A 24,891-nucleotide genomic window follows, 5' to 3' on the forward strand; every position below is an offset into this window, starting at 1 on the left:
TCAAGGTCACAGCTAAAATCAAAGGTTTTACCCTTTCACTATCCATAGCAGTGGCGGGGGATTTAGCTGTCTTTCAGACTGCCTTGTATAAGTAGTATAGGGGTACTTTTAGTGACAAAAAATGCACATACGCTCTAGTAGTATAGGTGTCCTTTTGGGGTCTTTTATGTGCTCTAAGTAACCAATATACATGTATATATACTGACTTACTATCTAGATGATTAGGCAGTTGTGGGACACATACCCTTTTCTCAAAAGCAGCTCTAGTTCTATTCTGAGTATGGCTATGTACAGAGCTGTATTTTATTTCTGTTTTTTGCCAATTGTATTGTACATAAATGAGACTAATAAAGTGAAAAACTACAATTAAATAGACTTATTTCATGTATTTTTTAAATAGTCTTTAAAGGGAATTCCTATAGTTTTGTATGCAGAGAACAGGAGAATTACAAGGCTAACTCCATTTTCATTCAACGTTTGGACTATTTATTAAGTATTATAGTTTTGTATGTACATCTTTCTGTGCAGCCGACACTATCTATGGAAAATTGAAGTGAAGTCAACATTTGTTGAAACTTTTGACAGACAGTCTAAAGTATGATATGAGCTGTGCCATGGGAAAACCAACATAGTGACCTTACATGTCAAGCATAGATCTGTCATGTGATTTAAGCAAATAAAATGCAAAGAAACTAAGGCAAATAACTCTACAGAGCAAAAAAAACAAAGAACTATTTCTCTCCGCCATTATGCTACTACCTTTTTTTTGCGCCATTTTTCTATGCTACTACCTTTTTTGGCGCCATTTTCTGCCTATTGCAATTAGAGAATCTGTTAGCGAACAGCATGGATCCTGACCAGACTGCCGGGATGGGCAGGCTGTTGGTCGCAATGCCATTATGTTGGTTTTCTCATTGCGCAGCTCATATATCATGAATAAAGTAACAATTTTTAATAGTTTTATCAGTGATCAAATGTTGATACCTGTTTATGCTGTTTGACATGTATCATGCTGACAAGTATCATGCAGCTTGCCATTTCTGTCTGTGTTTAGACATTCCATTTTATTAGATAGACTATTTGAAGAATAGTCTAGCTATTCTACTTACCCTGGCTCGGTGTCGGCATCAAACACCTGGGTTAAGTTTTTGCATGCAAGTACATACAGCTATCATTTAAAGGCATATAGCTTTGAAACTTATTTTTTCTAGGTCAATTACCAACCTCACTGGGTCAAGTTCCAGAACTCTGACATGTATTTTGAGCAAATTGTGCCCCCTTTTGGACTTAGAAAAATCTGGTTAAAGTTTTTACATGCAAGCTACTATCTCCAAAACTAATGCAGATATTGATTTGAAATTTCACGTGTCTTCGGGGTTATAAAACAAATTGATGGCACCAAGTCCCATAACTCTGACCTTCATTTTGGTTTGTGGTATTTTTCGTCCGAACAGGTGTGGTATTCAAGTGGTCTTAACTTACAATTTAGCCTGGTGACTCATACATTTTTGTCCATTTTTGTGTTCACAGTACAATTACTGGTACCTATATACAAGGAAAACAGGGAAAATCTATGTATTACAATTAGTAAGCAAAATCTTTACTGTTTCCTAACATATTTATTCCTCTCAATTTATATATTATAAATTTATAATGATAATAATGTTTTATTGATGAAATACAAAAATGTGAAGTAAATCATAAATACATGGCATCGCATTCTGTTAAGGTAGTTCTGCACTTCAGGACCGGAAATTTTTTCTACAATGTAGAATTTGATTAAACTCTGATTTTTCAAAATTTCGGAATATTCTAAGAAAATTCAGAAAATAAGAAAGATAGGGTTGTGTGCTTGATTTTTTGCTAGACTGATTTGAAAAATTTCGACCTAACGCAAGTTTTCATAATGGGAGTCTATGGGAAAAACGCAATTTTCAAAACATTTTCGCAAATAGAAATATTTCTGCAATGTAGATTTTAATGAAACTTCTCAGAGTCATAAACAGACATATGGCCTATAATACGACGAAATAATAATGTATAGGTCCATGTGCTTATTTTTGAGATATTTGGCTATGATTAAAGTGAACTGCCTATTTCAAGCTAATTTTAAGACATTATTTTAGATTATTTAACGTGTAAGATGTTTTAATATCATATTTTAACTTTAGAAAGATAGTAACAGTGCCATTTTAATATATTTATTCACAGGTTGTCCTTAATTCATAAACTGATTTTTGTTTCCGTACGCCGAATCAGGGCATTATTCTACGTTTTCCAGATAAGTGACGTTATGCAATCACTTCCGGTTTTTCAAACGTGCAGAAATACCTTAAGTGACATATCATAACAGTGACAACAATGTGAGTTAGCAGTACATTGCAATAGAAATAATCCATCATATGAATAAGTGATCCTTAAGAATATTAAAAGATGCTGATTATTTCATCAGTTTTACAATAAAATTTTATAGCAACTAAAGCAAAGGTTTAAAACTTAACAATAATGAGTTTTCTACAAAGACATCCATGTACACAGCTAGTCACTTCTGGACATGCATATAAATAATTTCACTTCCTCTTGATACAACATGTATATGTACAGGCTACATTCTTGTACAATTAATAATTAGGCTGAGCTACAGTGCCTTCCACGTCACTTAATTCTACAACTGTAATGGGAGTCGGTACTGTTCTGTTCAAGCAAAACAGAAATACCATTGAACGTTCTTCAAACATTGAACTGAGTGCTATTTGAACATTGCACTTCATGAGTTCCAGGATTCCAAAGCTGAATGATGTACACATCTCACCAACAGTTTCCACGTTGATTCTGAAGACATAAATAAATTATACTGTCAAACTGAAATCACACCTACTTATGAAGTGCCTTAATATCTTTTTCTGGCCACCCAATGGGGAGGCATATTAGTTGGGCTGCCTGTCATTCAATCTGTCAGAATGTTTAATTAACAAATAATCAAGGCCTTCGAGTGGTTTATCGTCTAATATACCACGGTCAGAGTTCAGATGCGTAGGAATTGAACCAAGAGGGCGCTAGCCTGAGTGGTCAAATACTGAAGCATAACGATGAACTGTGGTAAATTAAAGATAAATCACAACAAGGCCTTGATTGTTTTCATTCTGACATGCTCACTGACCATGACTGACGTATTTAAATAAATATTTTGCTGGAACTAATTTACCGGAGAAGTAATGTATCGGACATCATGTGGCAATTTGACGTCATAATGCTTCCTTACCAGTCTGCGCGTCAACTGTTGTTTATCACAGAATATACAGAACTTTATTTCCTTCTTTTTTGACTGTAAATAAAATCGAGCCATGTTAGAATTTACTATTGATCAATGCAGAACCTTTAGGCATACACGCGTCAAACTTCATATGATGATTACCTAGGGTAAAATTTCTGTAAAGTTTCATCAAAATCCATTAAGTGATTTTGGCATATGTTATTTAAAAAATCACAGAAGCAAAATGACCATGCCCATGCCCTCTGGCGGCCATGCTTTTTGAAAAATCTGAAATTCATTAACAACATTTGTATAAGGTCACACAAGGACATTGTGAGTGGAATAAATATTAAATTAGGCAAATATTAGGGAAATGTTATCAATTGGTATAAATACTGACACACTGACCAACATCTGCAAAACAATATACACCTTCTCAACTTTAACCAACGGCGCTGACAACGCCGAGGCGAGTGCAATAGCTCTACTTTTTCTTCTGTAGTCGGGCTAAAACAATAACAGTGTGAGTCAATTACTGTTGGGTAATGCATCATTTATAACTGCATGTGTAAAGTTCAATACATACTTGACAGTTGGACTTGAAGTTCTTTGAAATCAACTACACAAGCCTCTCATTGACATTACAAACATTAATTGACCTATGCAGTGATTTAAGAAATAATTTATAGCAAAAGAGTGGTTTAACAATATTTATGCACGTTGGGTGGTTATACTTCTGGCGTAATAATTTCACGAGGGCGCATCCCGAGTGAAATTATTTGAACGACGTATTACCACCCGAGTGTATAAATAGTGTTAAAGCATGCTTGTGCTATAAATTATTCCGATTCTAATATGCCCTAAATCTCAAACACTAGATAAAATATAGAAGCGCTCTTTCTTGGTCGCAACAAAAACTTTGACGTCACCGCACGTTAACGTGACGTCATTCTAGCGTAAGAGTGTTTTAACAGAGACAAGCATATTAGAATTTTTCTTTTTGGAATTTATTATGATAAATTACACTGTGGGGAATCACATGATCAAAATAATCTCTAAACCAAAGTTATATTTTGAAGAACATGAATAAAATTTCCTGTCATGATAAGATATGAAATTTAAACATAGCCTATCATGTGACTAATGAAAATTGTTAAATTATCATGTAGTTGACGATAATGATAGATATCCTGTCATTACAAACACTAAGGAAAATAATAAGTATCAGTTTCTTGAAGTGTTCCAGATAATCAGAAGGTGATTGTGATTGAAATCGTTGTAGTTTTAGGATACATGTGTGTTGGCATATGATAGGCTATATTTTAGATTTTTAGCAAAAGATTCTTCAATATTATCCCATATTATTTCTAAATTTATTTTGGTTTAGAGATTATTTTGATCATGTGATTCCCCGCAGTGAATTACAAGTGTAAACATTTACCTGAGTGTACCAATATCTCATTATTATCTGTGTTTAAACATGTTATAAACCAACACACTGGACGGTTAGTCTCCTCAACTGATTCCCTCAAGAGGTTTATATTGAACTGTATGAACAACTTCCTACAATCATAAATTTTATATCATCATAAAAAACAAATCATAGATTTCACATGGATCGATATAATATAATTGAGCCTTGCCATGAGAAAATCAAAACAGTGGCTTTATGACCACCGCTCAGTCTGGTCAGGATCCATGCTGTTCGCTAACAGTTTCTCTAATTGCAATAGGCTTTGAAAGCGAACAGCATGAATCCTGACCAGACTGTAAAGCCACTGTGTTGATTTTCTCATGGCGCGGCTCATATAATTGGACACATACCAAAATATTTTACAAGTTAACCAGTCATGAAGGGTCTCAATATTGAACATTTGTCTCATGTAAATTAGTATCTCTCAAATATACATCCTGTAAAAACCATTAATGGTGTCATATGAGAAGGCGTAGTAGAGACCCTAGTGGTGCATAAACCAAAAAAGCTTGATTCAGTGGCCAGCACCTTACCCAATAGGCCTGTCCGTACTATATCATTATCATGGTTACAATTAAAATAAGATGGGTAATAATTTTTATAAAGTTCTTACTCTAAACAAAACAGACACACAGCACATATTACTCTCTACATATATAATGAAATCATTGGTGCACAATGCATCTTTAAATATTTACAGTGAATATGATTTTATTACCTGAACCTGCAATACTGTCACCAGGTCTGTCTCTTGAGTGTAGTTTTTACATCATTAGCATTTACAAATTAAACCATTCTTCTGCTTCTTTGAACTAAGACATACGGCAGTCTGAAATAGTTCAAGACTCATCATTGCAATTTAAAAAAAAAGAAAAAAAGACATCATATCATTCATCTTTCAACAATTTCTCAGGTTAACCTTAAAATTGTAAATAGATAAATTGCTTGTTCTTAGTATCATAATCCATTATTTATAAAATACCTTAAAAAAAAAGAAATTACATATATACCAGGTGTTATCCTGTTACTTGAACGTCAATTGCTGCATTTACAAAAGAGGCATTTTCAAAGCTTGGCAGTCACTTGGTCATGTTGGTCACCTGGTTATTTTACCAGATTCAGTCTGAAAAAAGAATAATGATATTTTTATTAATTCTTTATAATAATGTTATCATTTGCAGAAAGAACCAACTAAGTCTGAAAATGAATTTTAACTCAAATTCTAATACGCTTGTCTCTGTTAAAACACTCGTGCTGGAATGACGTCACGTTAACATGCGATTACGTCAAAGTTCTTATTGCGATCAAGAAAAAGCGATTCTATAATTTATCTATTGTTTGAGATTAAGGGCATATAAGAATTGAAATAATTTATAGCAAAAGTGTGCTTTAACAGTATTTATACACTTGGGTGATAATACGTCGTTCAAATAATTTCACTTGGGATGCGCCCTCGTGAAATTATTACACCCAGCTTATAACCACCCATCGTGCATAAATATTGATAAAGCACTCTTTTTGCTATAAATTATTTCTTAAATTCATTCTGTATTAGTGGCATTATGCGCATCTTACTGCACATAGTGTGTTTTTGGTGAATGTTGTATAAAAGCAATTTTCGGTTGCTGTGCATTTAAATGTGTTAAATTTACAATAATGCCGCATAAGTGTTTGAAGTTGATGCTTTAGAAATAAAGAAATCAGACTAATAAAATAATAGTTCTTTTCTTCCATCTTCTACGCAGTGATCTCCCTTACCTATAGGTAGAGATTTCTCCAGTTGAAAGGAAACAACTCCTGCATGCAGTTTGACAATTCTTAAAAAGACTGCCCCAGTCAAAATAAGAAAAGTCATACAAAAAATGAATTTGGAAATTTATTATTTCGTACAGGTAACAGGAAGAGTTTGGTATATTGGGTTAAAAGCTATAATTCCATCCACCATTTTTACACACACATCTATTTCAGCTGAATTTTGACTTGAAAAAATGCCCATAATTCCACTTTTAACCTGTTTACATACTTTCGTTAACACATGTATCAAACTATAGTGTCAAATGTAACATCAGTAACTTTAATAACAGTTCATCACAGAGTGATGTTATAAAAAACAATAGATAGTAGAGCTATATTAGGTATCTACAAATGAAAATCAACAAAAAAAAAGACTGCGTAATAAACAATCTCAAAAATTAAGTAATGATTTTATATAGTGCTGAATTACATGAATCAATAAACATTATATCTACATACCGTTTATATCCATTTCTTGTGACCCACTATCCATCGACTAATGATCAAGGACGACTGTTCAACGCAATAACTCTGTGGTAATGAGGCATTCTCAGGGAATCCGACATTGGGTACCTATCCGAATTGCATCACGAAGTTGAAAAAAAGACAGTCCTTTATATCACAATAATCTGTTTCCAGTGCATATGGACGACCATTTTCGAGTTTAGTGGTTGTGTTTTATCCAAATTATCCATTCATAATTGAGAAAAATTCATTAAAAGTATAAATATACAGTTTGTGTGTGTGTAGATCGTTTCCGCTTTTGTTGTAGCGTTGACCACTATGTGCATTATCGTTGTCATCACAGGTTGCTTACACAATGTGCTTTTTCACTTTTGCTACTTTATTAATATGAAAATATTGTATTAAATTTGAGGGAAGTTGTTTCAATGTCATTTAATAAAATCTGCCTGATGATTCTATAAATGCTGCAAAAGCTTTGACAAGTTCTTCTTTTGCAGTGACTGTCACATCCTCTATTTCTCCTGCCAGTGTAGACATGGAAATGGTGCTGCAGTCTATGCTATTCCTGTATAGTATGTCCTCAACTGTCCTTTCAAGTGTATCTCTTTGTGAAGAGAATCTTAAACATTTGAAAATGTAGTGATCAACTGTTTCTGGAATTTGGCATTGTTCACAATACTTGGATAAGTCCTTATCAATTTTAGACCAATGATTTCTTAATTTACTGTGACCACACAGCAGTTGGTTTAATATTGAAAAGTTTTTTCTTTCTGTCTTCTTCTCCTGTACAGTTCCTTGATCCTGCCCTGCTGAAAATTTCTTGTATGGTATCTGTTTTATCTGATAATAAGTATTTGTTGTTCCATTTTTTAACAGCCTTACTTTTCATAGCAGTCACAGCTTCTCTAGCATCTAACATCCCTTTCTCTTCTGTTTCTGCCATGCTCATTTCTGTTGCAGCCAATTTTGCTTGTTTGTCAGCCAGCTCATTTCCAGTCAAATTTTTGTGTCCAGGAATCCAGTGAACCTCTGTATGATTTTGTCTCTCTTCAATTGCAGCTAAATATTTCTTGATGTTTGAGATGGCCTCAATTTTGTTGGTGGGGATTTCCTTGCAAAAAGCAGACATGATTGCAGCTTGGCAGTCTGTAAATATATGGATCTTTCTACCAGTGATTGTATTTATATCAGCCAGAAATTCCAGTGCTATCTCTATTCCCACTATTTCCCCTGAGTAGTTGTTACTATTTTTGCTTACTCCCCTGTTGAGCAGGATGGGTATAGAAGAGTAGCCTTCCAAGTAAACTGCAGCGCCCGCTCCAGTGGGACCTGGGTTGCCAAGTGCTGAACCATCTGTAAATGCTAAAACCGTGTTGTCATCACAAGAATCTATTATCTCTCTGATATTGTCTACTTGCATATCTTTGTCTACTTTGAAATTATCTGTATGCACATGTTCCCTTCTTCTTGACAAACCATAATGTTCTCTGCTATATTCAAATTCTCTTTCTATATTTTCAAGCTTCAAAGTGCCCCTCAGTTCATTAAATATTGTCATGAGCAGTTGGAAGGTAGTTGGTTTCCCTTTGTAACTATTAGTGTCAGATAGCCAATTGTTAAATTCCTCCTTTAAAGGGTCTGTCTCTCTCTTTTCTGCAATTCTGATGACCTCTTGTGCCTGTATCAATTTTATCTGCAGGTCCAATGGTATACAGTTTATGAGGATCTCTAGTGCCTCTGTACTTGTACTAGACAGGCAACCTGACGCCTTTACCATGGCACTTCTCGGAATTGATCCGAAGCATTTATTGTAGTCACTTGAAGCTGTAGGAATCACTGCCACCCTATAGGTAAAAACTGGCTGGACAAGGGATTTATATAGTTTCATATAGGTAGACTGAGTACATCCAGAGTTTTGCGTTACAAACATGTCTATACTTTTTAAAGCGCCAAAACCAGCAGCTGTTTTCTCCTTGATATGTTGCTCAAATTTAAGGTTATCATCAATGATTATCCCTAAAACCTTTTTACTTTTACTAACAGTGATTTCTTTGTTTTTCAGGAAAATGTGTGTATTTGTCTGATCAAGGTTATCTCTATTCTTTCCAAAAACAAGGACTTCAGTCTTTTCTGGAGCAATTCTCATATTCCACTGATCACACCATCTTGTTATTTTTTCTAAGTCTAGGTTAGTTTTGAGTACTGCTGTTTCAACACTATGGTCACTGTTCCAGAGACCTGCATCATCAGCATATTCTGTATGCCTACCTGTAACAGCTTCCATGGAATCACTGGTATACAGGTTACACAGTGTAGGGCTTAGTACAGATCCTTGAGGAATTCCAACAGTAGATGTCATTGTTTCTGATTTCATATTGTTTACTTTGATGTAATAATGTCTGTCATTCAGGTAGCTTCTCAAGTACATCCAGAGTCTTCCATTAATGCCATTTGCTGCAGCTTTTCTTAGTAATCCTGCCCTCCAGATTCTTTCAAAGCATGATTCATAGTCCATTACTACCAAAATTGTTGTCAGACCTGAATTGTTGGCTGCCTGTAGCGAGTTTACCACTCTAAGAACTGCTTGTGTACATGATTTGTTTTTTTCTGTATGCATACTGATGTTTGGAAATTCCACCTTCAACTTCTAATTTCCAAGTTAGTCTATTTTTAACTATTCTTTCCATAACTTTACCTATTACACTCTCCAGTGTAATAGGTCTGTATGATTTTGCAGAATTATAATCTGATTTACCGGGCTTGGGGACCATAACTTTCGGATCCATCCTGAAACCATTTGGTAAAATTCTACTTGACCAACATTTTTGAAAGATATACTTTAAGCCCTCAATAACAGCATCACCTCCTCTTTGTGGCATAATTCCAAACACTTTTTCCTCTGGACTAGGGGCACTGTTTGTTACAGTTTCCTTTACAGCCATTTCAACTTCTGCAGTAGAAATGTCAATGTTCTCACTTTCACAGTTTTCCATGTAGTTTTTTTGATGACAGTTTTTTGAATTCTAATTTTTCAATCTTTTTAACATCATTTTCTACATCCTGGTACCATCTTGGATTTAATGATTTAACATCCAGTTCTTCTTTTCCATACTTTTTTATCATTTCCAACAAAATTTTTTGATCTGTCACTGCTAGTGTCTGGTCTTCTCTCAGTATTGGTTGAACTGTGATTTTACTTTCACTTTTTCTGACATTGTTTATTACCTTCCAAAAGACTCCTGGAACCTTAGGGTTTAGTTTTTTCACAAGCTCATTCATATGATTTTTCTTTGCCTTGTTCAATTCATTGTAGAAAAGTTGTTTAATATTCATTAGCCTTTCCTCATTTGCTTGATCTCGTCTTCGTGTAAATTGATTTTTTGCATGCTTATATTTTTCACAACTTATTGTACAGTTGTTCTTTATTACTTCCGTGAGCGTTCGTACAATCCCAACCGAGTTGTCTTTCTTCTAACGAACTGCATCTAATAAACGACAGCGCCGTAATTTACCGGGTTACTAACAATACAATGGCTCACCTGTCTTCCTGAAAAATCCAATATAAGATATTAAAATGCAGAAAATACAGCAAATATAGCCTGTCTTTTTACTGATATTTGTGAACTAAGAATTTTCTTAGAAAGATAAGGAAGGTGAGGTGCTTCCTTAGATTTAAGGACAAAAAATACATATCTTAAGATTTTACTTAAGATAAAAAATTTCTGAAATCACACTTAAAAAAAAATCTTAGATTTAAGGAAAAATAATCAAAACTTAAGGAAATTATATGAACTTAAGATTATTTCCAAATCTTAGATGCTACTGAAATACGGCCCCAGATCTAAAAGATGATCATGTTTTATGGGAAACTTTGTCTGATATTACTGAAGAAAGACTGTGCCTGCCTGTAGTAATTAATGATGAAAAATGTTTAGAATGTCCTGATTAAAACGTAATTGTACAACATACGGTGTAAGTAAAATTACATTATTGTAACCTGGAACAAGTATGAGTATGTATTTACAGGTAAGAATGACAGACACGGAAGAGATATTAAAAAGCAACAGTTTTTAAAATTTACTTCCACAAAGAAAGAAATGTGGGATTACATCAGAAACTCACTTTTCAATTTCCAACTATAGTACTGGACAATTTACCGGAAGGACATGTTATCATGGTACATGATTACTCGGAAGACTTCAAGTGTGAACTTCAGGGTAAGGTTCAATTTGACTTTTTTCACGAAATGAAGTATCTATACATGTAAGTGTATTATACCGCCATGAAACAGAAAATACTGAATCAAGCTCAATGTATGTACCAAACATTGTAAAAGAACTTATGCTTTTGTAATTTTTGAAAGCAGTACTCATTTCAGAGATACAATGCACCATATTCGCATAACTTTTGATTGAATCTTACCTGAAAGACCAGTTGAAGTACGATTTAAAGTTTGTACATGAATTTACCGACGGCTGTAGTCAGCAACATAAGTCTAAATTTTGTATGCGTGATGTCAGCTTCTTAAAGTCAGATTTCAACTGTCGAACACAAAGGAACTACTTAAAAACGTCCCATAGTAAAGGTAAACAGGGCGACGCGGGTAGCCACGTCAATACCAAAGCACATATGTATGTAATTCTTTCAGAATGCGAAATTCACAATGCAAAATATTTGTATTTGTATTTAGATAAATACTTTTGTAATCCATCAACCTAGAAACAAGGAAACAAAACTAAATAAGCAGTTGTTTTTCTATGTTGAGGACAGCAAAATAGACAGACAAAGGTATACGTTAAAGGTGAAAGATGAAAAAGAAAACAATACACTGCATACGCTCAGTGTCTGATAATACAGGTATCTTTTAGTATGGAAAGTATCCTGCTATTCTCCTTCATGTACTGTCCAAGATTATGAGAACTGTGTATACAATGGTATAACTGACCTATGGAAGAAACGACACTTGAATTAAGGTCTCAATTCTACTAATATCTGCTTACAAGTTATCATTCTTGAAGTTCTGTATGTTTCCTGGAATTGTGAACCAAGCGAGCATATCAAATAAGACTTTAAAAATGGTGTGTGTGGTGTATGGTGTGGAAGCCCGCTAACCCGTTGTTGATGTTGTTGTTGCTATTGTTTTGTTTTTTTATTGTATAACATTTTTTGTGAAAACTAAACTTTTGGTGGGTGGCATGTAAGCCTCTAACCCAGTTCTGCTTCGTGTATAAATTATATTTTTATGCAAATAGCTTATTTTGTAAATCATTTTCACTATGATATGCAACATAATTACTTAGGTAATATCAACATGTTTTGGTATTTAGTTATAGAGTTGCACAATTTATAAACAAAACAATTTTGTAAAATGGATGTATTTTGTATGTATGTGATGATGCATTATACTGTATCATATTCCTTGTCGGCAAATATGACCTGTATACAGACAAAATTGTACATGTAAATGTAAAAATCTGCTTGTTTTTCTATTTTTTCATTGTTTTTCATATGGTTGTACATTCATTTTTATGATTTAGTTGTTGAAAATGTATTTATCCCGAACACATGAGACCACTTATAAATAAAAATAGAGAAAAACGGAGATACTGGAAAAAAAGCTTCGACAAGTTTTAGCCTTTTCTCACAGGCAAGATTATTTCGATTTATAAATTGAATGCATCAGTCTGCGTTTTATTTTGCATCAGTAGTTACCTTCCTCTAACTCCCGCCATCTGTAAGATTTGCTCGTGACGGTATTTACGCATGCGTAGATCTATAATTAGATGCATTTGGTTCTCCTTCCTGATCAACATAGCTGTGTATATAAATTTAATTCTCATATGCCAAAGCTGTCACACTGATAATATTTTATGGTTTATTTCAATTTTGCGATTTGAAATATATAATGGACGTACAAATGGTGCATTGAAAGATAAATGCACTAAGAGCTTCAATAGCATGTTCCAATCAGCTTTCTTTCTTTTCTTTCTGGTGATGGTGTTGGTGGTGGTGGGGGGGGTGTTATAGCTTTATTTTATACGATCTTGTGACGTCCAAAATCGAATTTAGCGTCAAAACGTTTAAATGACGTTACGTAAATGGCTAAAATAGCGTGTGTTTGATGATAACAATGGTTTTGTGTTAAATTAGTACTTTGGAATCATTGTGTCTGCTCAATGTCACTGCGTAGTATTATTATTTCGCTTAAGCCACTGCTACTGATCAAGCGTGTTACATTTCCTATTTATATCATTGTTTATAAGCTTAATAATACATTAATAACACTTTATTAAACTGGACAATTAATATTATACCGCCATTGAGTTGTTATTATTTTTTTGACGTTCCATTCGGTTAATCGTAAAACAGAAAGCTTAATTAATTAGGGGATGAAACAATACTCGAAATGGAAAGCTACCTTCATTTAGGTGTCCTATGTTATAAAACTCTTGATTTAAAAGAAAATATAGCATTAAGTTGCGACAAATTACGTAAAACATTTTTAGCATCGTAGATTGCGGTATTTATAGAAATGGTATCCATCCCCTAACATGCAAAAAAGTATACATGACAGTTGTGCTGCCCAAAGCCTTATATGGAAGCCAGCTGTGGACTAGCGTTACTGATACACAGTTACTGCCCCTAAGAAAACTCCGTAACCAGTGTATTAAACGCATACAGTCAATACCAACAAGTACTAGGACAGATATTGCCCTGGGTTGTATTGGAATTCATCCAATTGCCAATTTGATAAGACAAAAGGAAATTATTGTTATTTGGTCAACTTTTTTACTAGAAAATATCAAACGCATTGCACGAAGTGTAAGCAAGTAACGAATGACCTGAGTAAACATATTTTGTTGTTTTGTCATTCAAATGAAGCGAAGAGATCCTTGTTATGGGTTACACTGTCTAAAAGCTTGGGTATAAAAAACTTTCAAACACTATGTACAATTTCTCCTGACTTACAAATAATTGAAATGTTTCATGGCTTCTCATCATTTTGTTTGAGCGACGAGGCCAGGGTGTAGAGCTTTAAAGCTTTTGTAAAGTGTGCACATCTGATGAACTGGTTGTAAAATATGTCTATGTGAGTTCAGCAATTGCCTACTTGAATTCATAATAGATCAGCAAAATAAACAATAATAATAATATCGCCAAGGTATTTGCACATCGTAAAAGTCTTAATGGTTTCGTTTCGATTAAGGCTTTTGATATGGTGTGTTATATTTTCAGCTGAGATTGATCGCTCAAGTTGTTTACATCAAAATAGATTTATATATCAATATCGTTCTAGTAGTTTAATACTTACATGTCTTCTCCATTCTACAAGATGTTTTTTCTTTCCATTCATGTATGCTCAATTTCATAATCTAAGTGAATAAGAAACTTAATTTTGCTGACCAAATTGTTATATATAGATCTTTTTCAGCATGTAATGGAAATTATATCTCAAATGCATTTCGAGGGCTTGGCGCAAAACTATTGTATCTTGTTCTTTATTTATATGCTCTTACAATAGTTTTGCACCAAGCCCTCGATTTGTTGTTCTCATGTACATATATTTTGTATATATTGTTTTCTTATTTGTTTGTATTGTATGATTCATATGCTCTTCGTCAATGGAGGAAATAAAGAAATATATCGTCTAACATAAATACGAGACTGCTAAATTAAAATTTTAATGTTGTTACAAATTCTGACTCCTATATTACTGAAATAATATCTGGCTCAAGATCAAAGTTTTGAAAAAAAAGTTCCAATGCTCCGAATGCCATATTATTTGCTTTTGGATTGCTTTTATGAGTACAAGATTAGTAAGTATATGCCATTGCATAACACTTTTTTCTACATTTATAAGAAAGAACAGTATTGCCACCGATGTTTAGATAATAAACTGTACAGAAGAACAGAGGTATCAAGGCTGTAATTAAGGTTCTCAATACAGTTAAACAAAAACAACTCCTATTCTTCTTGCCAAAAAAAAAGAACGCATAACACTTGACTGAAATCTACTTCTCTTACAATTCAACAGAATGAATAATTTAGGGTTTAAAGTACCACAATGTTGCAGGATGGGATCCCCCTTCCCGCAATCTCTTGCACCCTTGCATCATTATTGACTAAAAATGAATATAGCTACGACTACGGGAGACAACTTGATTACTTTAATATGTGATTTGTCCTACAGTGTAGTCCCTTGTACTAGCATACGGTTATCGGATATCGCTCATTGGAATGTTATGTACCCTTGACATAGATATCTAAAATGTTTAAAGATCTAAATACACGCGTGGTTATTTTTTTTTTATTTTCCCTATAATACCATTTGCATTTTGATATTGACATGCGCAGTAAAACATCAACTCATGCGTAAATGTTACGTGTTTACCCAAAAATAAATTTGATCGAAATGAGCACTGGAATATAACACGGCATATTTAGGTAAATACTAATTCACTTCACTACTTATTATTGTTCACGAGATGTAAATGACTAGTATACAAATAAGTACATGTTATATATTCTGTTTAAATATAATCCTCCTAAATAATGATTTTGGATTCATCTGAAACCTAAACACGGAAGTTTCAATGTTTTTCACTGCGCTGCATTTACTGTTTTAAAGTGTTTAGATGACTATTGCTTTAAATATCTTACTGCTAAGCCTATGAAATAAATGAATAATTGTAATGGAGTGACTATTTTTCAATTGGCACGTGTGAAGCAATATAGTATTCACTTTAATCATTCTTATTTAAGGCGATTTGCTAGTTTTATTTACTTATGTGTTCATCCAAAACAGTAACTGAAAAGCTATTTAACAAGAGAATGATACATTTTATGTTCACAACAAAATAAAAATGGGTCAGAAACATTTGAACAAAGGCATTATGACCATTTAAGATATTGGTAGTTTACAAAAGTTCCATTGGACCAATTGACATGCAACAAAACACTGTACATGTACCTGTCCTGTTTTACGCATATCCATCAATAAAGTTATCTGTGCAGTCAAGGGTTCGAAGTTTTATCCGGCGATCATGCTAGGCTTTTTCTGCCGGTTTTAACTGAGAAGAACTGTAATGAATAAATACATATGCCGTACAGTGCCTCAACTTGCGCTATACAACTATATAATGAAATCAACTTGATTAATGCCAATCTGTATATTCACGAGCATCATGAGTAAAACAGAGGTATAAAGATGTTTTAAGGAACAATCGTTATGACTGGATAAAAACTCCGCATCACATCATCATGTTCATGACTAATGAAATGTGTGTATTTGATATTGTCCGTAAGTATTGACCTGGCACTCATGAATATTCCGTTTATTTCCGTAAATTAATTCTCGGTGTCTGAACATGAATGGCGATATAACTATAACATATATATAACTCCTTATTAACGTAATGTCACATGTGCAGGTAGCTGTGCGGACAAAGCGTTTAACTTCCAATCTGTAGATTGTGTGTTCTAGTCCTAGGTCTAACCGCATCATTTTTTAAAAGTTTTATATACAAACTAAGCACCTATCGAATCAAACGTATCGTGTTTTTATGGTCTACAAATAACTGAATGTTATCATATTTAACCGTTGTAGACAAGGTGGATTTAAATAGTGTTAGAAGTATCTTATATAAAAATATATAAAGTATTTGTCATCAGCGTATCCAGAAAATAAATGGTAGAAGAGAAACAACTAAAATTCATAACATATAATATGTATGCAGTAATGTAAAAATAAAACAGGCATCGATAACATTACATTAAATAAAAAAATATCTAATGTGATTTCGAACCCGTGGTAACATGCGTGGAAGTCAAACAACTTACCACTACGCCACCGTGACATCGGTTAACTGTACCTGTTACTTTAGTAATACAGATATTCAGAATACACATATTGCGTAAATTGACGAAAACGTCCGAAAATATTGGCGAAAATTAATTAGTGCCAGGTCCATACTTACGAACAATGCAAACTTAAATTGCAAAATAATATTTAAATAACTTATGAATGAGTCATGAGACCGGTTACAGGTATCTGACGATCACGATTCAAACGACTCATTTTACATTGAGACCTGACTGTAATATAGGAGTGTTTTCGTGTTACAAAAATTGTACAGAGAAATCCATTCAGTGAAACTTCTGGTTGCGATACAAACTGTAGAAACTTGAATACAAAATTTCCTCCAAAACCGCTAGACGGAGATCTTACTCTAACAATTTCTGTGGGGTCGAAGGATATGTTACTTGTTTTACGCAGCCTTATTTAAGAGTCATTTTGAAAATGTTCTTGCCTAAATCATCAAAACATAAAACCTGGTTCGAATGCTCAACTTCATTGCAAAAAGACAAATTTGATGATAAACATTTAAAATCGTTTTTAAATTATATTTGACATTATGAAGTATTTGGAAATGGTTTTTGACAACATATTGTGCAATCATGGTAATAAATCATAGGTTAGTCATTAAATCATTTATGTCACCAAGCTATACTAATTCCATACCACCCTTACAAGTTAATTCAGATGCATTGTATGATGATGCTGAAAAGGCCAATGCATTCAATGACTTTTTTGTTGCTCAAACAAAACTTAACGCTGACCCTCAAGTTGATCCCCAACCACCTCACTATAATGTTAGAACACAACTATCTAATATACATTTTGAACCTGATGAAATTATTCCAATTCTACAGTCGTTACCACTTGGAAAAGCCAATGGCCCTGACCTTATAAATAACCGTATTTTAAGGGAAGGAGCTGTTCAATTAAGTGTTCCTTTAAGCTGCATTTTCAATAAGTCTCTCGAGGAAGGTATTTTTCCCACTCAGTGGAAATTAGCTAATGTATGTCCTGTTTATAAAACGGATGACCCATCGCTTGTTTCAAATTATAGACCTATTTCCCTTCTTTGTACTTTGAGTAAAGTTTTTGAACGAGTTATGTATAAACACGTTTTTAACCATCTACTTGATAATGATATTCTTACAGAGTACCAGTCTGGATTCTTACCTCGCGATTCGACAACAAACCAGTTGACATATTTATATCATAAATTTTGCGAAGCTATTGACTCTGGTAAAGAACTACGCGTTGTATTCTGTGATATCAGCAAAGCCTTTGATAAAGTATGGCACAAAGGACTACTTCTGAAACTCAAAGCTATTGGACTGACAAATAAAGTTCTTTCCTGGTTTGAAAATTATTTGTCGAATAGACATCAGCAAGTGCAACTTAATAGTAAATCATCAAGGTCGGTGAAAATAGAAGCGGGAGTTCCTCAGGGTTCTATTTTAGGTCCAATTCTATTCTTAATTTATATTAATGACATTGTTCGCGATATTCAAGCAAATATAAGACTTTTTGCTGATGATACCAGCCTTTCGATACTAGTCAACAATCCTACTCAAGCAGGAAATATTCTTAATAGCGATTTACAGAAAATTGAATTGTGGGCCAAAACGTGGTTGGTTACTTTTAATGCCAAAAAGACAAATTCTATGATTATATCTCGGAAAAATAACAAACCAGTTCATCCGCCGATAGTCATGAAAGATCAACAAATTGCTGAAGTATCTGAACATAAACATTTAGGACTGTTTCTTTCTAATGATTGTACATGGCACTCACATTTTAGTTATATCTTGGACAAGGCATGGGGTAGAGTTAACATCATGAGGTCACTCAAATTTAAACTGGATAGAAAATCATTAGAAACAATTTACTTTTCTTTCATAAGACCTCTTATTGAATACAGCGATGTTGTATTTGACAACTGCTATTTATATGAAAAACAAGAATTAGATAAAATTCAGACTGAAGCCGCAAGAATAGTGACAGGTACAACCAGATTAGTTTCACTTGAAAAGCTTTATTTTGAAACAGGCTGGCAAACTCTCGAAAATAGTCGTTACATTCATAAATTAATATTGTTCTACAAGATTCAGCATTCCCTGGTCCCTGACTACTTAAACTCGCTTATCCCTAAAAGAATGAGTGAACCCAGATATAACTTACGCAATCCAGACTGCATTCCCACCATAGCAAGTAAAACTACATTGTATTATAACTCTTTCTTTCCGTCTACCATTAGAGCCTGGAACTTATTATCTGACGAATTAAGAAATGCCCCGTCCCTGTATATATTCAAGAACCTTTTAAGTAATATATATCAGCCACCAAAAATCCCCTCATACTTTTTACTCGGACCAAGAAATATTCAAATTCTACATACCCGTTTGCGTACCGAATGTAGCGCATTGAACGCGCATCTGTTTGTTAGGAATATTGTGAATTCACCACAATGCCAATGCGGAAGTGAGGAAACAAATTTTCATTATCTGTTCTCATGTCCGTTCTACATTGATGAGAGAAATATTCTACTGGAGGGCTTAAATTCAGTTGATTCGCATATTGATATCACTACTGATTTATTACTCTTTGGCAATCCCTACCTAACAGATGATATGAACACTACAATATTTAAATTAGTCTATAAGTTCATCGAGTCTTCCAAACGCTTTGAATAATACTTTATATCAACCACCTGCCCATTCTCGTCAAGTCTTTGTATATCACTCTCTTATTATTTTCACTTTTCTTCATCCTTAACTAATAATTGTACTTCATGTCATTTATGCAAAATTGACATTGATAATTTTATATACTACCCTGAATGTGTAACTGTTTACTACAGGAAAAGGTCTATATAAGCCATTGGCTTTCGATCCTATCCTTAGCGTATTTTTGTATTTGTTTAATTGTATACAATTGTAAACAATGTATTTCGCTAATAAATATGTTTAAACCAACATATTGTGCACACTAGAAATTATAATGCGCCACACTTAACCATACAGCGAGACATTGAATAATTGAAAATACGTTTTACTAACATTTACAGATTTATATGACCATAACTTTTATGAAATGGATGCTAAATGACAGAGAGTCAAAATTTTGATTTTAACAATATTGCCTAGAAATCTAATGGTGCGTTATTGTAAGGTATCATTAAACAAACTTACCTTGTTTAAGCGTGAACGCCTCCATTAGTGAATTAGTATCAAAATGAAAGTAATTCATTTTTCTTCAATCTTCAATTTTTAACGTTGATAAGTGTAATATGTTTAAGTTTTGCATGGTTTGCATGGTTTGCATGGTGCAGCAAGCATATCATTGTTTTGAATAATATGCATGCGTTTGTGTTCACAATTAGTTTGGTAAATCTACATGCATGCAATGTTCCTGACACATTCAAAATACCTAGTACAACAGGTACGCCTTTAACCTTTAGCTTTCTAAATTTCTATAACGGACTGGTCTATCGTACAAATTGGACAGTACCATTTATTACTAGAGAACAGTGCAGACCATGATCAGACTGCATGTATGTGCAGGCTGATCCTGGTGTGCACTGGTCACAAAGGCAGAATCATTTGCCGACGGCAGGCTAATGATTAGACAACTACGCATTGCCAAGTCGCCCCTCCCAAGCGAGCTATACCACACCCTATATGGCTCCCTTCAGATGTACATGTAGCTATATTCGGGCACGTTTTCATAAAAAGGCTTCCCCATCCTCCCCATAATGAGGAGCTGTATACAAACAAGCATATGTAACCCCAAATATGTCTCCATGTTCACGGAAGAAACTGGCATAACAGTAATGTAAGAGTACAATTAATATAAATATGTGTCAGAGCACATATCATTGTATCCCCCGCGCCCTTTAATCTTAGCTCTTTTTCGTCCGTGCGTACAAATGAGCAACAAAGAGAAACAACGTAGATAATGAGTACCATTTGATTGATAAGTCACCCAACTTTAAAGTGAATGGTAACTGACAACATGTGTTACCGTATTTACTTGGGTTTTAATGATTAGGATTATATCTGGTCAGACAGCTAGTCTAAATACTTACTTGATCATACTATTAGAGGCATTCATCTTCCGAACTATTTGAAAGGGTCACTAAATTCGAAAGAAATGTTGATTATGTGTAAGTGACGATTCTAGTTCAACTGTATAATTATAACCCATGACGAAATGAAGGAATTGCTACTAAGACCAAAAAAAAAAAATGGTTTAGAAGTCGAGGGCTGAACGCGAAGCTATTGTATCGTGTTCATTATTTCTATAGTTAACGAAGGTTTCACGCTAAGCCCACGAATAACTGATTAGCAAAATGTGATAGTGTTTCGGTCCTTAAGAAATAACATTACATAAACTGGTCGTTGCTGTACAGTCATAAAATTTGAAATAAATCATTATTATTATGTAGTCTTAAATTAGAAGAAATATCGATTTTGTATTACGAAGGAAAGGAAAAATCGATTTTATGTTTTTTTTTTTTTTTTTTTTTTGGAAAAATACACCTTCTTTTAAAGGACTGTAAAGTGACCGAGTACGCGCGATAATATATTTACGATCTTTCTAACCGGTCTCTTGATCTCTGTAAATGCTATCTTTAGGAAAATTGAGTATGACCCCTAACTTAAAAGGGTAACCGATCTCTGCATTTTAGCTCCTTTATTGCTTTAAAATATCAAATGTAGAATATTCGATCTCGATATTCCAGCTTTGAATATTATATTGCTTAGCTTTGTAAAATCGGATGTCGCAATGTCGCTCCTCACCATTCGTTTGATCACTATATAAATGTAACTGCCGATAGTCAGTCAAAGGGCCAACTTTATACACATTACTGAAAGTAGAATGCGGATCAGGGCTATTCTATACTTCAAGTCGCTCTCGATATCTGTACTTGTTCTATACTGCAAATTGAGAAATGAGCTATATGCGGGAAAGAGCTACAGCCTACATGTATTTCGTGTATAGCTTTCATTTCACCATGAGAGATTTATACGAATGCAACTCCTGAAGGCTCCGAATGCAACTCCTGGAGGAACTATATCCGATGAGAGCGGGTGGTCTTGTTTACTTTACACTGGATCTGAACAGTCCATGGTGTATTTTAGCTTAAGTTTGAAGTTTAAACCACACTTAGTATTACAGTGTACATTTAATTAGCTCTATTTCTAAAACTTTCCAAATGCAATGAAAATATACTGACAAAATAAAAAGTAAAATTTATAAAAATCTTAAATTGTCAACCTGTCATTTCTGAAGTAAAGCTTTAATATCTTAATGATTTTGGGATAAAATGTAGGTTATTATGTCGTGATGAGTTATTAAAATCCATCCCATACAAATAGACATTCATCAAATGATTAAAGATCAACAAGTATCAAACATTTGACAGTTCAGTTTAAAATTTGTAGACGGACTTTTCATTAAGTAGTGTTCATTATTTCAAATCCAGAGTAAAGTCACAACCAGCCTACACTGTAAAAAATGGTTACACGTGACGCGTTTCAAATGTGTTCATTTATAAAACGGTGGTGTTCCCATAATGTGCAATTGTTAAACGCATGTGACTGTTTACTGCACACCTGTTTCAAACTGGAACGCTAGTGTGTGATGATGGAACGCCTTGTGTTAAAGTAAGTACGCTGGTGTGCAGATGAAACACAAGTGTTTACTAAAATTTAGTTCACATCATGTTTGCGCTAAACAACTGATGAGAATTGAAAGAGGACTGTATAACAGTATATTTAAATGTATCTGAAATGATTTTAGTGACCATGAAAATAAACCAGTAGCCATGAACAGTCTTCAGTATAATTCATCGTTCCATTCTTGTATCTTTTCTGCCATTATACCCAGTTCAGTCTGTTTTAAGGATTTTGATTTATGTTAAGATATAAAGAAAGACAGATACTGATAATCTGTCATCTTATCTTATAATGTAAGTGTTTATTGTCGTAACTTTGAATTGTATATTCAGTAAACAGATTTCAGTAAAACATTACAATATTTTAGATTGCTTGCATTTTGTTGTCAGATTGGTAGAAAAATTCTTTACATATAACATAAATAAACTATAATGACAATGGGTTTACATGGATAAATATTACTGTTTAGCTAGGAGATTTCAATAATGTAAAAGATTTGATATCGAAAATTTGGTAACTCACAAGTAAATCTAACCATATACGCTTGATATACAGTGCAAATATTTCAGTGCTAATATTTAAAGTTTATGAGCAAGAGAAAGAAAAAAGAATTTACATATCATATTTTTTTAAACTTAAGTCATGTTACCGAGTCGAAGGTCTAGTATTATAATCATGTTTATCTTGATATTATTCATGTTGCAAGTAGCGAAGACATAAATTCCTTTGAAGCAGAGTGTAGGAATTAATGCCCATTAAACAAACCTGATTTGGCTCATATATATGTTCAGTCTATAATTGAAGTGTTTGACATAATACTACTTTTTTAGTTTACTTAAGAATACCTCTGGTATGCGAGTATTAATAGTGAATAAAATAAGGTTTCGGGCATTATTTGGCCCCACCTGGCTCCTTGACCCCTTCTAAAAAATTCAACACCAACCAATTCAAATTTAAAAATTCCAAAACCAACCAGTCTTTAAGAGAAACAGAGTTTCTATCTTAAAATACTAACTCAATGTATTTGTACCCTGAAAATGTACCACACAATTAAAAAAACCCACAAGTTTAAATTCATTTAAAACACCGAGAAACAATTTTCAAAAGTAATGTCCTTATTGGTAAAACACAACGCATTAGATTTTTACTACGTTTATTCATTCATAAAACGTAGTAAATAACTGTAAATAAGACAGTTTCTAAATCCCCATACAAATTTATCCAATCGAGAGAGTTTACCGCACGAAGTGACAATCGATATGCTAGATTATTCTTTTCAATATAGTGTTGTATTACACATCGGACATTTATCAACTTAGATAAAGGAATAGAATGCTATTTTGAATAGTTATGACAAGGGATATGTTTTATAAAGTTAAATAATTAAAGAAAGGACTTATAAGAACACTACAGCAATATCATATCAGACGACACACTGGAACTTTCTTTGCTAGAACATTCTTTGTTAGTAAAAAAAGCTGCGCAGAAGCAAGCTGTTGTCATATAACACAACACAAACAACGATTGAAATACTGTTGAAAAACGACGTTAAACCCAAAACAGAAGGAAGGAAAATTCAAAACGATTAAAATGTAAGTTTTATTTTGCTATTTTTAACTAACTTTAGAAAAATATTTGTGTTCAATGCTTGAATATTTTGAAATTGGAGTAAACCATAGTTCGTACACATTCTTTGAGATAAAAATCCCTGACATTTCCCCTGGCATTTTGTAAAATTCCCTAACAATTCCCTGTCATTTCCCTGACACGTATGAACCCTGCAAACAATCTATTTATTTTTTCTATTTTCAGGGATATTTACCAACATTTGCTTCCGTACACTGAGTATTTGGAAGGTGTTGTTGCATCGAAAGAAAAGGATATTATAACAGAGAAGGATTATAGAAACTTTCCTTTTAAGACTTTCGAATATATCGACAAACTTCTTTCTTAAATAAAGAAAAACAATGGTAAAACTATATCTGTAACCAAAATAGAAGAAATGAAACAACATCATGAAATTCTTTTAAAAAGTGACGAATACTTGGAACTACAACAACAACAACAGCAACAACAACTACAACAACAACCACAGCAACAACTGCAACAGCAACAACAACCAGAACAGCAACAACAACAGCAAATTATTGGAGGACTAGTTCCAGAATTCTCCAAACTTGCCTGGGACTTAAGTAAATATCGACAGGAATATAAAAAACTTCAAAAAGAGAACAATAGATTAAAACAAAATATATTGAATTTACAAAAACAACTAACAAAACTCCAAAAACAAAATGATGAATCTAAACAGAGCACACCGAAAAAAACAACAAAATCACCCGAAACAACAGCACTAAAATACAATAAAATA

General features: G+C 33.6%; 2 protein-coding genes across 6 annotated transcripts in view; one reads left to right on the forward strand and one right to left on the reverse strand.

Moving 5' to 3' along the window:
• The window catches only part of LOC123527475 (uncharacterized), a 577,437-nt gene that overhangs the window by 505,024 nt on the left and 47,522 nt on the right, over nt 1–24,891 (forward strand). The window contains exon 1 of one of the 5 annotated variants that reach the window (XM_053523377.1): nt 15,373–15,431. The exons of the other annotated variants lie outside the window; for them this stretch is intronic. The gene's annotated coding sequence lies outside the window, so the exon portion shown is untranslated. Of the gene's footprint in view, nt 1–15,372; nt 15,432–24,891 lie in introns of those variants that run through there. 5 annotated transcript variants of the gene reach the window in all.
• Nucleotides 1,531–9,501, reverse strand: LOC123561196 (uncharacterized). Its single transcript, XM_053523964.1, has 5 exons — nt 6,981–9,501; nt 5,738–5,850; nt 5,446–5,556; nt 4,695–4,816; nt 1,531–2,832 (listed from the first exon to the last, which is right to left on the reverse strand). Exon 1 carries the CDS (start codon nt 9,499–9,501, stop codon nt 7,708–7,710), a length of 1,794 nt encoding a protein of 597 aa, XP_053379939.1. The 3' UTR covers nt 1,531–2,832; nt 4,695–4,816; nt 5,446–5,556; nt 5,738–5,850; nt 6,981–7,707.

Source organism: Mercenaria mercenaria, chromosome 14 (assembly GCF_021730395.1).
Source record: "Mercenaria mercenaria strain notata chromosome 14, MADL_Memer_1, whole genome shotgun sequence".
NCBI classification, from domain to species: domain Eukaryota; kingdom Metazoa; phylum Mollusca; class Bivalvia; order Venerida; family Veneridae; genus Mercenaria; species Mercenaria mercenaria.

Bases quoted from the DNA above. Each gene is read 5' to 3' on its own strand.
- LOC123561196 (XM_053523964.1), bottom strand. From the start codon at position 9,501: ATGGACTATGAATCATGCTTTGAAAGAATCTGGAGGGCAGGATTACTA.